This window comes from Nerophis lumbriciformis, linkage group LG25 (genome assembly GCF_033978685.3).
Source record: "Nerophis lumbriciformis linkage group LG25, RoL_Nlum_v2.1, whole genome shotgun sequence".
NCBI classification, from domain to species: Eukaryota; Metazoa; Chordata; class Actinopteri; order Syngnathiformes; family Syngnathidae; genus Nerophis; species Nerophis lumbriciformis.
In genome coordinates this window covers 154,171-167,668 of record NC_084572.2, presented here as the reverse complement: position 1 = coordinate 167,668, position 13,498 = coordinate 154,171, and the positions used below count along the sequence as shown (strand labels likewise).

At 36.5% G+C, this 13,498-nt stretch overlaps 1 protein-coding gene across 1 annotated transcript in view; it reads right to left on the bottom strand.

Moving 5' to 3' along the window:
• Nucleotides 1-13,498, bottom strand: part of pah (phenylalanine hydroxylase) — a 62,486-nt gene that overhangs the window by 14,419 nt on the left and 34,569 nt on the right. Inside the window, exon 3 of the mRNA XM_061983535.2 lies at nt 1,687-1,870. Within this exon, the coding sequence (XP_061839519.1) occupies nt 1,687-1,870 (184 nt within the window). The remainder of the gene's footprint in view (nt 1-1,686; nt 1,871-13,498) is intronic.

The following is a 13,498-nucleotide window of genomic DNA, read 5'->3' as shown; positions in this document are numbered from 1 at the left end:
TCCTGTAACTACCGTATTTTGCGCACTATAAGGCGCACCGGATTATAAGGCGCACCTTCAATGAATGGCCCGTTTTAAAACGTTGTTCATATATAAGGCGCACCGCATTATAAGGCGCATAGAATAGACGCTACAGTAGAGGCTGGGGTTACGTTATGCATCCCGTAGTTGCGAGACCTGTTGTGGCTCATTGGTCCATATATAAGGCGCACCGGATTATAAGGCGCACTGTCAGCTTTTGAGAAAATTGGAGGTTTTTAGGTGCGCCTTATAGTGCGGAAAATACGGTACTTGGTATCGGATTGATACCCACATTTGTGGTATCATCATACTTGCCAACCTTGAGACCTCCGATTTCGGGAGGTGGGGGGTGGGGGTGGGGCGGGGCGTGATTGGGGGCGTGGTTAAGAGGGGAGGAGTATATTGACAGCTAGAATTCACCAAGTCAAGTATTTCATATATATATATATATATATATATATATATATATCTACATCCTGAAAATATGCAAACAAAACTGTTTAGATAATTGATACTTCAAACTTGCATAAATAAATATTAAGGAATATAAGATAACTTGGCTTCTGAGAGTTTCAAAATGTAATGAATAAAATGCTAAAGTTGTTGATAAACAAGCAATTATTTTAATTAAATATGGTGATTTTAAATGAACTATTATGATGATTTAAAATCAATTATTTCAAATATGTTTATTTTAATGTATAATTCTATGGCTGAATGTAATAAGGTGTCACGAAAAAATACAAATAAAAATACAATTAATTTTGATGTTTTTAGCAAAATATAGTAAACATGTTTTTTTTGTTGTTTTTTTGTTTTTATTAATAAATACATTTATTTTTAGGTAAGATAAACATAATAATACAATTTATCTCTAGTCTGGATGATTTAGTTCTTGTCACCCTGTTGTCCTCACTCAGGTCCGCATGGAGCTGGAGGGGGCGTGGCTTCCAGCTCCGGCTGAAAATCGGGAGATTTTCTGTATAATATTTGTCCCGGGAGGTTTTCGGGAGAGGCGCTGAATTTCGGGAGTCTCCCGGAAAATTCGGGAGGGTTGGCAAGTATGGGTATCATCCAAAACTAATGTCAAGTATCAAAGAAGAGAAGAATAAGTGATTATTACATTTGAACAGAAGTGTAGATAGAACATGTTGAAACAGAAAATAAGCAGATATTAACAGTAAATGAACAAGTGGATTAATAATCAATTTTTACAGTTTGTCCTTAATAATGTGTATAAAATAATAGGTGTATAAATGACACAATATGTTACTGCATAGACTAATTAGGAGTCTTTGTTTGTTTACTTACTACTAAAATATGTTCACTATTTTATTTAAGGACTAAATTGCAATAATAAACATATGTTTCATGTATCGCAACATATTTTTTGTTAAAATAAAGCCAATAATGACATTTTTTGTGGTCCCCTTTATTTAGAAAAGTACTGAAAAGTACCGGTACCAAAATATTGGTATGGAGACAAGTAACTGAGCACCCACTGGCAGGAATGTAGATCTGCACCTATGATGTCATGTGTTTGAAGTTGCCCTTAAGAACCTTTTGAATTGTCATGTGACGTGATTAGTCACGATAATGAAGGAGTTGTATTTGAGTATCTCTTAATGTTTAATGCGAGACTTTCGTGGCTTTGTGCTGGCTTACCGGTGTCCTTCTGTTTGTTGCGTGACAGCTCGTGCACGTGGCCGCTGATCTGCGTCCGCAGGCAGTCGATGACCTCGTCCAAGGCCTGGGAGTAGGCGGGGTCCACGCTGATGAAGAACTCGTACTGCTCCTTGCTGATGCGTGAGGGACGCGACTCGATGTGCATGAGATTGATGCCCTTCTCCTGCAAACACAAAAGTGGACACACTCACAATAGGTGAGTGAATGAAGAAGTGAGTATGTTGTACTTCTCTTCTTTAACCACTATAAGGCGCCATGTTGATTAATTGGTTCCTCTGTGATGTAACAGGGGCAAAACATTTTATCAGCCTGCATATTGTAAAACTATAATTACTGAATTGGTTAATAAAACAACAGCAAACATTGGGTACAAATAGGAGGTTGCTTAGTAATAAAAAGTAACTGTTGGTGCTAATAACACATAGCTAACATAAAGGAAGTTTTTTCTCCCTTAGCTATAATGTCTCAGTGAATTGGTTTTAGCATTTTTTACAAAATAGAAAATATCAAAGCCACTCCCGCATCCTTTGTTTTTTCATTGGAAGGCTCGGTATTGGGGCCTAAGTTATTTATACTTTATTTAAATTACATTTGTTCAGTATCTAATAAATGTGAATGTATTATGCTTGCAGATGTATATTGTTCAGGAGAAGACTTGAAGTGTTGAGGGTAATAGAGGTTGAGTTGATTCAGCTAAAAAAATGGTTTGATATTAATAAGTTATCATTAACTGATAAGAAAACTAAATGTATGGTGTTTAGTGGTGCAAGGACAAATTGTGAAGCAAAATTCAAATTAAATCAAGTGGAAATTGATAAGAGTATATGAAACTAAATTCTTGGGAATAATAATTGATCATAAATTATGTTGGGGAAAAATATCCAAGTCTATTGCTATTCTTTATAAAGTAAGACACATGCTGAATAAGAAATGTCTGCACATGTTATATTATTCTTTTATTTTTCCATATTTAACATATTGTGTTGAAGTTTGGGGAAATGTTTATAAAACACACATAGACCCAATAATTCAACTTCAAAAAAGGGTAATTAGAATAATACACAAAGTGTGCTACTATGAACATAGCAATCCATTATTTATAAGTTCTAATGTGTTCAAATGTTCAGATATTGTGTTTTTAAAAGCAATGGAAATGATGTTTGGAGTAAAGAACAACAGCCTTCCAGCTTGTATTCTGAGGTTATTTACATTAAGAGGAGAAAACTATCATTTACGGGGGATATTGATTTTTGAAATAGGTAAAGCAAGAAGGAATATAAAATACAAATGTATTTCAGTTTTAGGAGTTAAATGGTGGATCAAGCTCAGTGATGAGTTGAAGACATGTACTTCTTTGTTAAGGTTTAAGAAAACCTTCAAAGGTGAAATAATTGAAAATGATAAGATATAGCTACGATTACTTTCATCCCATTGATTTTTTTTAACGATGTTCCAGGCAATCTCATTTTCAGTGAATGTATGAGATAGGCAAATATAAGCTTTGGCTTCAGTCTATTCCTTTTTCGCTCATTCTTTTTCTTTTCTTTTTGTGTGTAAATGTGTTTGATTGTTAAATATGTATCATCTGTACTCATAAACTGCTCACACAAAATGCTTGATGGTTGATTATATGACCGAAATAAACTTATTTCAGTCATTCAAAACGTTTCGACACCCATTTTCTATGACAGGGATGCCAAAGTGGTTTTCATTGAGGGCCACATGGCAGTTATGGCTGCCATCGCCTTTAACAGTGAATCATGTATAAATATGCCTCTGGATTTCATTATTAATTACATCAATTGTTTTAGGTAGACTGTCAATTTTACAGTAAAAACTTTACATTTACAAAATGTTACTTTAAATATTGTGGGTTTTTTTTGGGTTTTTTTACAACATTTTACGGTAAATGGAAAAAATAGTACCACTGTTTTTTGGTGCTGTTTTTACTGAAAAAGCTGGCAGTGTAGTTGCCAGAATAATTGTGTTGAATTGACATTGGTTTTTCCAACATTATATACATATAAATAAAATATAGATATAAATAAATATAAAAACAGTACCACTGTTTTGTTTTTTCTGGAAAAAGCTGGCAGCTTAATTGCCAGAATTGTACTAATAAATTGACATTGGTTTTTGGAACATGATATTGTTCATGGAAAAACAGTACAAGTTATTTTCTTATTCTGACAACTTAGCTGCCAGTTTTTCTACCATAAAAACAAATGTAGCATATTTCCATTTACAGTAATACACCGTTAAAAACAAGATTTTACAGTAAAAATATGGCAGCTCCGTCAACAGAATTTAAAGCAAGAAAATGGTAGTTTTTTTCAATTGACAGTAATATGCTCTAAAGAACACCGTAAAATGTACTGTCATTTTTATTCATTTGATGGGTAGTTTGCTGTGAAATCACAAGTCAAGCAGATATTTAAGTACTTATTTTTATTTAAACAAAGTATGAGTGGTGCTGGAGCCCATCTCAGCTGCATTTGGGCGATAGGGTGGGGTACACCCTGGACAAGTTGCCACCTCATCGCAGGGGATAACACATATAGATAGAACCGCTACTTTTCAAACAGACTATAGTACCTTTTTTGATTCATTAGTACCGCAACAAAGTATTGTACCTTTTTTTATTCATTCGTACCGCGATACTATACTAAACAAAGTATAGTACCTTTTTTTATTAATTAGTACCGCGATACTATACTAAACAAAGTATAGTACCGTTTTTGATTCATTAGTACCGCGATACTATACTAAACAAAGTATAGTACCTTTTTTGATTCATTAGTACCGCGATACTATACTAAACAAAGTATAGTACCTTTTTTGATTCATTAGTACCGTGATACTATACTAAACAAAGTATAGTACCTTTTTTGATTCATTAGTACCGTGATACTATACTAAACAAAGTATAGTACCTTTTTTGATTCATTAGTACCGCGATACTATACTAAACAAAGTATAGTACCTTTTTTGATTAATTGGTACCGCGATAGTATACCAAACAAATTATAGTACCTTTTTTTGATACATTAGTACCGCGATACTATACTAAACAAAGTATAGTACCTTTTTTGATACATTAGTACCGCGATACTATACTAAACAAAGTATAGTACCTTTATTGATTCATTAGTACCGCAATACTATACTAAACAAAGTATAGTACCTTTTTTGATTAATTGGTACCGCAATACTATACCAAACAAAGTATAGTACCTTTTTTTGGTACATTAGTACCGCGATACTATACTAAACAAAGTATAGTACCTTTTTTGATACATTAGTACCGCGATACTATACTAAACAAAGTATAGTACCTTTATTGATTCATTAGTACCGCAATACTATACTAAACAAAGTATAGTACCTTTTTTGATACATTAGTACCGCGATACTATACTAAACAAAGTATAGTACCTTTATTGATTCATTAGTACCGCAATACTATACTAAACAAAGTATAGTACCTTTTTTGATACATTAGTACCGCGATACTATACTAAACAAAGTATAGTACCTTTATTGATTCATTAGTACCGCAATACTATACTAAACAAAGTATAGTACCTTTTTTGATTAATTGGTACCGCGATACTATACCAAACAAAGTATAGTACCTTTTTTTGGTACATTAGTACCGCGATACTATACTAAACAAAGTATAGTACCTTTTTTGATACATTAGTACCGCGATACTATACTAAACAAAGTATAGTACCTTTATTGATTCATTAGTACCGCAATACTATACTAAACAAAGTATAGTACCTTTATTGATTCATTAGTACCGCAATACTATACTAAACAAAGTATAGTACCTTTTTTGATTAATTGGTACCGCGATACTATACCAAACAAAGTATAGTACCTTTTTTTGGTATATTAGTACCACGATACTATACTAAACAAAGTATAGTACCTTTTTTTGGTACATTAGTACCGCGATACTATACTAAACAAAGTATAGTACCTTTTTGGATTCATTAGTACCGCGATACTATACTAAACAAAGTATAGTACCTTTTTTGATTCATTAGTACCGCGATACTATACTAGAAGCGGTATACCGTACAACCCTATGCTGTTGTTTATCATGACAAATACTTCTTTTTGGACTTCTCCCTGCTGTTGGTTTACGGTCACACATTTATCTGCATATGTTGCGTTCAAAGAAGAGATTTACGTGGCGATCAATCCGTGACACGACACAAATACCCAGAGATCCATACGGTGCAGCTTCTCACGGCATGTGGTCTCGTTTAAGGACTCTGCCAGCGTTTGAGGGTTTTTTTATACGAGACTTTTGAGATGTTTACAGACCTGCTGGACGACGTGGTAAAGTTGTATACAGTAGGAAACATGTGCAGAAAGAGGGTGTATGTCATCTTCTCCGTCGGGATAGGCTCATGTGAGTTGGGGGCGTGAGCGTCGGGGGGCCTCACATTTGTTGCCGCATCTGTTTCGGATTGTGTTGATCACATCTTCTTGAGTCCTTTAGAAGTTGCTGAAAGAATGTGCTCAAGTGGCATCAGCAGAAGCAAAAGACTCTCCCCTTTGCAACGTGTCCTCGTAATGAACCACCAACGACTGTTGACCGTTCACTTTCAGTTTTACGTGGAACATGCATGTACGATACACAATTCCAGTTGTTTCCATCTCAGGGCGGACACTCTAACCTCTAGACCACTGAGTAGGTTTAAAGTCCGAGTACCAATGATTGTCACACACACACACTCGCTGTGGCGAAATTATTCAAGATGTTCATCATAATTACTTAGTCAGTGGCCTAGTGGTTAGAGTGTCCGCCCTGAGATGGGTATGTCGTGAGTTCAAACCCTGGCCGAGTCATACCAAAGACTACAAAAATGGGACCCATTACCTCCCTGCTTGGCACTCAGCATCAAGGGTTGGAATTGGGGGTTAAATCACCAAAAAATGATTCCCGGGCGCGGCCACCGCTGCTGATCACTGCTCCCCTCACTTCCCAGGGGGTGATCAAGGGTGACGGGTCAAATGCAGAGATAATTTTGCCGCACCTAGTGTGTGTGTGACAATCATTGGTACTTTAAACTTAACTTAACTTAATTCTTGTTCTGTGTAGTTTGTGAACACTTGTAGTTTGAACAGAATCATTTTGGTGCTTTGTTGGATTTCCTTAATTAATGCATTCTATCATTTATTTCCACATACTGATATACTAAAGGTTTTAAGTGTTGTACGAGCATAGAAATGTTTTAAATGAGATTTTCCTCTAAGGTTTCTTTTGTTGAGAAGAATTGTTGGCTAGTTTGCTTTGTACATCATTTTAGATGTTTGCAAATGTTGAATTTCAATATTTGTGGTTCAATAAATAAGCCTTCCTCAGCCTTCCCGGTAAGGTCTATTCAGGTGTAGTGGAGAGGAGGCTACGCCGGATAGTCGAACCTCGGATTCAGGAGGAACAGTGTGGTTTTGGTCCTGGTCGTGGAACTGTGGACCAGCTCTATACTCTGGGCAGGGTCCTTGAGGGTGCATGGGAGTTTGCCCAACCAGTCTACATGTGTTTTGTGGACTTGGAGAAGGCATTCGACCGTGTCCTTCGGGAAGTCCTGTGGGGAGTGCTCAGAGAGTATGGGGTATCGGACTGTCTGATTGTGGCGGTCCGCTCCCTGTATGATCAGTGCCAGAGCTTGGTCCGCATTGCCGGCAGTAAGTCGGACACGTTTCCAGTGAGGGTTGGACTCCGCCAAGGCTGCCCTTTGTCACCCATTCTGTTCTGAACTTTTATGGACAGAATTTCTAGGCGCAGTCAAGGTGTTGAGAAGATCTGGTTTGGTGGCTGCAGGATTAGGTCTCTGCTTTTTGCAGATGATGTGGTCCTGATGGCTTCATCTGGCCAGGATCTTCAGCTCTCACTGGATCGGTTCGCAGCCGAGTGTGAAGCGACTGGGATGAGAATCAGCACCTCCAAGTCCGAGTCCATGGTTCTCGCCCGGGAAAGGGTGGAGTGCCATCTCCGGGTTGGGGAGGAGATCTTGCCCCAAGTGGAGGAGTTCAAGTACCTCGGAGTCTTGTTCACGAGTGAGGGAAGAGTGGATCGTGAGATCGACAGGCGGATCGGTGCGGCGTCTTCAGTAATGCGGACGCTGTATCGATCCGTTGTGGTGAAGAAGGAGCTGAGCCGGAAGGCAAAGCTCTCAATTTACCGGTCGATCTACGTTCCCATCCTCACCTATGGTCATGAGCTTTGGGTTATGACCGAAAGGACAAGATCACGGGTACAAGCGGACAAAATGAGTTTCCTCCGCCGGGTGGCGGGGCTCTCCCTTAGAGATAGGGTGAGAAGCTCTGCCATCTGGGGGGAGCTCAAAGTAAAGCCGCTGCTCCTCCACATGGAGAGGAGCCAGATGAGGTGGTTCGGGCATCTGGTCAGGATGCCACCCGAACGCCTCCCTAGGGAGGTGTTTAGGGCACGTCCGACCGGTAGGAGGCCACGAGGAAGACCCAGAACACATTGGGAAGACTATGTCTCCCGGCTGGCCTGGGAACGCCTCGGGGTCCCACAGGAAGAGCTGGACGAAGTGGCTGGGGAGAGGGAAGTCTGGGCTTCCCTGCTTGGGCTGCTGCCCCCGCGACCCGACCTCGGATAAGCGGAAGAAGATGGATGGATGGATGGATGGATAAATAAAGGGTTTGAATGTTCTTTACAAACGTACTGTATATCCAACATTATGTAATATTATAATTCATGTTTTTTGTTAGTGAATGAAGCGCACATTTGTAGTTGTTTCCCATATTTCTACACAATAACTCAGATATGTAACACTATTGAACAGTAGAGAATATGAAGTGATTTTTGGTCTAGAACATGTTTTGCTTCATTCATTTTTGACGTGTTTCTTGCTACTTTATGTTGTATATTTTTGACATGAGATTTCCAATTCATTTTATCATCTATTATTACACCAAAAAAATGTTGTTTTCTTTGACCCTTTCAAAGAGTTGGGGTTACTCACCCACATCTGCGGTCCTCTCCAAGGTTTCTCATTGTCATTCTCATTGACATCCCACTGGGTTGTGAGTTTTTCCTTGCCCTTATGTGGGATCTGAACCGAGGATGTCGTTGTGGCTTGTGCAGCCCTTTGAGACACTTGTGATTTAGGGCTATATAAATAAACATTGATTGATTGATTGATTTTATCTATGGTGTCATCAAGTTCTCAACTGACTCGGGAACTGGAATCTTTTCCTCCAGATTTGGTCCAATGTTCACAAAGTACTTATTGAAGCTTTCAACTACATCGTTCATATTGTAATTTTTTACATTTCCATCTAATAAGTACCGTAATTTTCGGAGTATAAGTCGCACCGGCCGAAAATGCATAATAAAGAAGGAAAAAAACATATATAAGTCGCATTTTTTGTGGAAATGTATTTGATAAAAGCCAACAGCAAGAATAGACATTTGAAAGGCAATTTAAAATAAATAAAGAATAGTGAACAACAGGCTGAATAAGTGTACGTTATATGAGGCATAAATAAGCAACTGGTATGTTAACGTAACATATTATGGTAAGAGTCATTCAAATAACTATAACATATAGAACATGCTATACAATCTGTCACTCCTAATCGCTAAATCCCATCAAATCTTATACGTCTAGTCTCTTACGTCAATGACATCAATAATAGTATTTGATATTTTACGCTAATGTGTTAATCATTTCACACATAAGTCGCTCCTGAGTATAAGTCGCACCCCCGAAAAAAACTGTGACTTATAGTCGGTATTTAGGATAGTCCTTTTTAGCACCATTTTTAATAATGCTATTTAGGACACCCCATATTGCTCTCATATTGTTTTTGTTTGGTGATCTAAATATACAACTGATCAGTACCTTTTTGCTTTTTTCATAACCTATTTCAATGGCTATACATTCTAAGATATTATCAATAGCTAGTGACATATTTTTTTACCACTTACCAGGGTTGTACGGTATCCCGGTACTAGTATAGTATCGCGGTACTAATGAATCAAGAACGGTACTATACTCTGTTTGAAAAGTACCTGTTCCAGGCATGACGTCATGTCATTGCTGGTTTTACGAGCAGACACAGTGTGGAGACAGAAAAGGGAGAATGGACGCATTTTGGCCTAAAAAGTCAAGATAAAGATGAAGTTATAACACTGAAACACCCTCAGGAAGAGCTGCTTTAACACATGCAGCTAACATCCATCCACAGTCGACAGTGTTTTAGTTACTTCTTTTTTTTTTTTTTTTTTTGTCCTGTCCAGCTTCTCAGGCAAATCATATAGTTGATGTAGATGATCATATAGTAGATGTAGATGATCATATAGTAGATGTAGATGATCATATAGTAGATGTAGATGATCATATAGTAGATGTAGATGATCATATAGTAGATGTAGATGATCATATAGTAGATGTAGATGATCATATAGTAGATGTAGATGATCATATAGTAGATGTAGATGATCATATAGTAGATGTAGATGATCATATAGTAGATGTAGATGATCATATAGTAGATGTAGATGATCATATAGTAGATGTAGATGATCATATAGTAGATGTAGATGATCATATAGTAGATGTAGATGATCATATAGTAGATGTAGATGATCATATAGTAGATGTAGATGATCATATAGTAGATGTAGATGATCATATAGTAGATGTAGATGATCATATAGTAGATGTAGATGATCATATAGTAGATGTAGATGATCATATAGTAGATGTAGATGATCATATAGTAGATGTAGATGATCATATAGTAGATGTAGATGATCATATAGTAGATGCAGATGATCATATAGTAGATGCAGATGATCATATAGTAGATGTAGATGATCATATAGTAGATGTAGATGATCATATAGTAGATGTAGATGATCATATAGTAGATGTAGATGATCATATAGTTGATGTAGATGATCATATAGTAGATGTAGATGATCATATAGTAGATGTAGATGATCATATAGTAGATGTAGATGATCATATAGTAGATGTAGATGATCATATAGTTGATGTAGATGATCATATAGTAGATGTAGATGATCATATAGTAGATGTAGATGATCATATAGTAGATGTAGATGATCATATAGTAGATGCAGATGATCATATAGTAGATGTAGATGATCATATAGTAGATGTAGATGATCATATAGTAGATGTAGATGATCATATAGTAGATGTAGATGATCATATAGTAGATGCAGATGATCATATAGTAGATGTAGATGATCATATAGTAGATGTAGATGATCATATAGTAGATGTAGATGATCATATAGTAGATGTAGATGATCATATAGTAGATGTAGATGATCATATAGTAGATGTAGATGATCATATAGTTGATGTAGATGATCATATAGTAGATGTAGATGATCATATAGTAGATGTAGATGATCATATAGTAGATGTAGATGATCATATAGTAGATGTAGATGATCATATAGTAGATGTAGATGATCATATAGTAGATGTAGATGATCATATAGTAGATGTAGATGATCATATAGTAGATGTAGATGATCATATAGTAGATGTAGATGATCATATAGTAGATGTAGATGATCATATAGTAGATGTAGATGATCATATAGTAGATGTAGATGATCATATAGTAGATGTAGATGATCATATAGTAGATGTAGATGATCATATAGTAGATGTAGATGATCATATAGTAGATGTAGATGATCATATAGTAGATGTAGATGATCATATAGTAGATGTAGATGATCATATAGTAGATGTAGATGATCATATAGTAGATGTAGATGATCATATAGTAGATGTAGATGATCATATAGTAGATGTAGATGATCATATAGTAGATGTAGATGTCGACTGTTCAGATGTACTTTACAAAAGAGAAGTGTAGGATACTTCTCTTGTTGCCTTATTTGTATTTGACTTTATTAAATGTATTTATATTATCATTTAGTGCAGCCGGGCCGGAGCAGGAGGGGATAGAAAGAGAAAAAAAAGAAGACAGAGGGGGAAATTGTGGGGACAAGAGGGGGATTAGACAGAGAGACAAAAACAACAACAGCAAACAACAACAACAACAACAATAGAGCAACATCAGCAAATATGACATGTACAAACATGATGGTAAAAGTAATAGCAAATAAGCAGTTAGCGAAAATAAAAAATAATACAGAAATGACAATGAGCATTATTACACTACAAATGGATCAATACAAATACCAATAGAAATAGCACTATTGATAATGAACAATACCAATAATTACCTCTATTATCAACAATACCGTTTTAGTTACTTCTAAATCACCAATCCTCGCCTCCATGATGACAAATAAAGTGAGTCTTTTACAAGTATCATTATCACTGCAGGACGAGGAATAGCTAAACATGCATACTGTATATTATGTTTATAAAGTCAGGAAATGCGTCCCTGGACACATGAGGACTTTGAATATGACCAATGTATGATCCTGTAAATACTTGGTATCGGATCGATACCCAAAAGTGTGGTATCATCCAAAACTAATGTAAAGTATGAAAGAAGAGAAGAATAAGTGATTATTACATTTGAACAGAAGTGTAGATAGAACATGTTAAAACAGAAAATAAGCAGATATTAACATGAAAGGAACAAATAGATTAATAATCCATTTTTACAGCTTGTCCTTTATAATGTGTAGAAAATAATAGGTGTATAAATGACACAATATGTTACTGCATAGACTAATTAGGAGTCTTTGTTTGTTTACTTACTACTAAAAGACAAGTTGTCTAGTATGTTCACTATTTTATTTAAGGACTAAATGACAATAATAAACATATGTTTCATGTACCTTATAATTTGTTGTTCAAATAAAGCCAATAATGACATTTTGTGTGGTCCCCTTTATTTAGAAAAGTATTGAAAGGTATCGAAAAGTATCGAAACACATTTTGGTACCGGTACCAAAATATTGGTATCGGGACAACCCTACTTTGTAGTTTAGGTTCTTCATCACATCCACAGCTACTCCCCCTCCGTTCTTGTTTATTCTGTTGATATTATTCAGTTAATATCCTTTCAGGTCAAAATCCATTCCTTTTTTTTAGCATCCATCCATGTTTCTGAGATAGCGATAACTTTGAAGGCTTTGTTGAATTGTTCCAAAAAATGCTTAGCATTGTTGTAGTTAGCATACAAACGTATGCTGTTTAAATGAATAATCGACGGTTTGTTGTCTATTTAGTAAACGTTTGGGAACTGAGGAGACACATTTTTGAAGCTTCTCAGGTGGAATTCTTTCCCATTCTTGCTTGATGTACAGCTTAAGTTGTTCAACAGTCCGGGGGTCTCCCTTCTGCTATTTTAGGCTTCATAATGCACCACACATTTTCAATGGGAGACAGGTCTGGACTACAGGCAGGCCAGTCTAGTACCCGCACTCTTTTACTACGAAGCCCATGTGGTGATATCCTTTACACACTGATGTCAGTTTTTGATGCAGTACCGCCTGAGGGATCAAAGGTCATGGGCATTGGCACTTACGTGCAGTGATTTCTCCAGATTCTTCTGATGATATTACAGAGCGTAGATGGTGAAATCCCTAAATTCCTTGCAATAGCTGCTTGAGAAATGTTGTTCTTAAACAATTTGCTCAGGCATTTGTTGACAAAGTGGTGACCCTCGCCCCATCCTTGTTTGTGAATGACTGAGCATTTCATGGAATCTACTTTTATACCCAATCATGGCACCCACCTGTTCCCAATTAGCCTGTTCACCTGTGGGA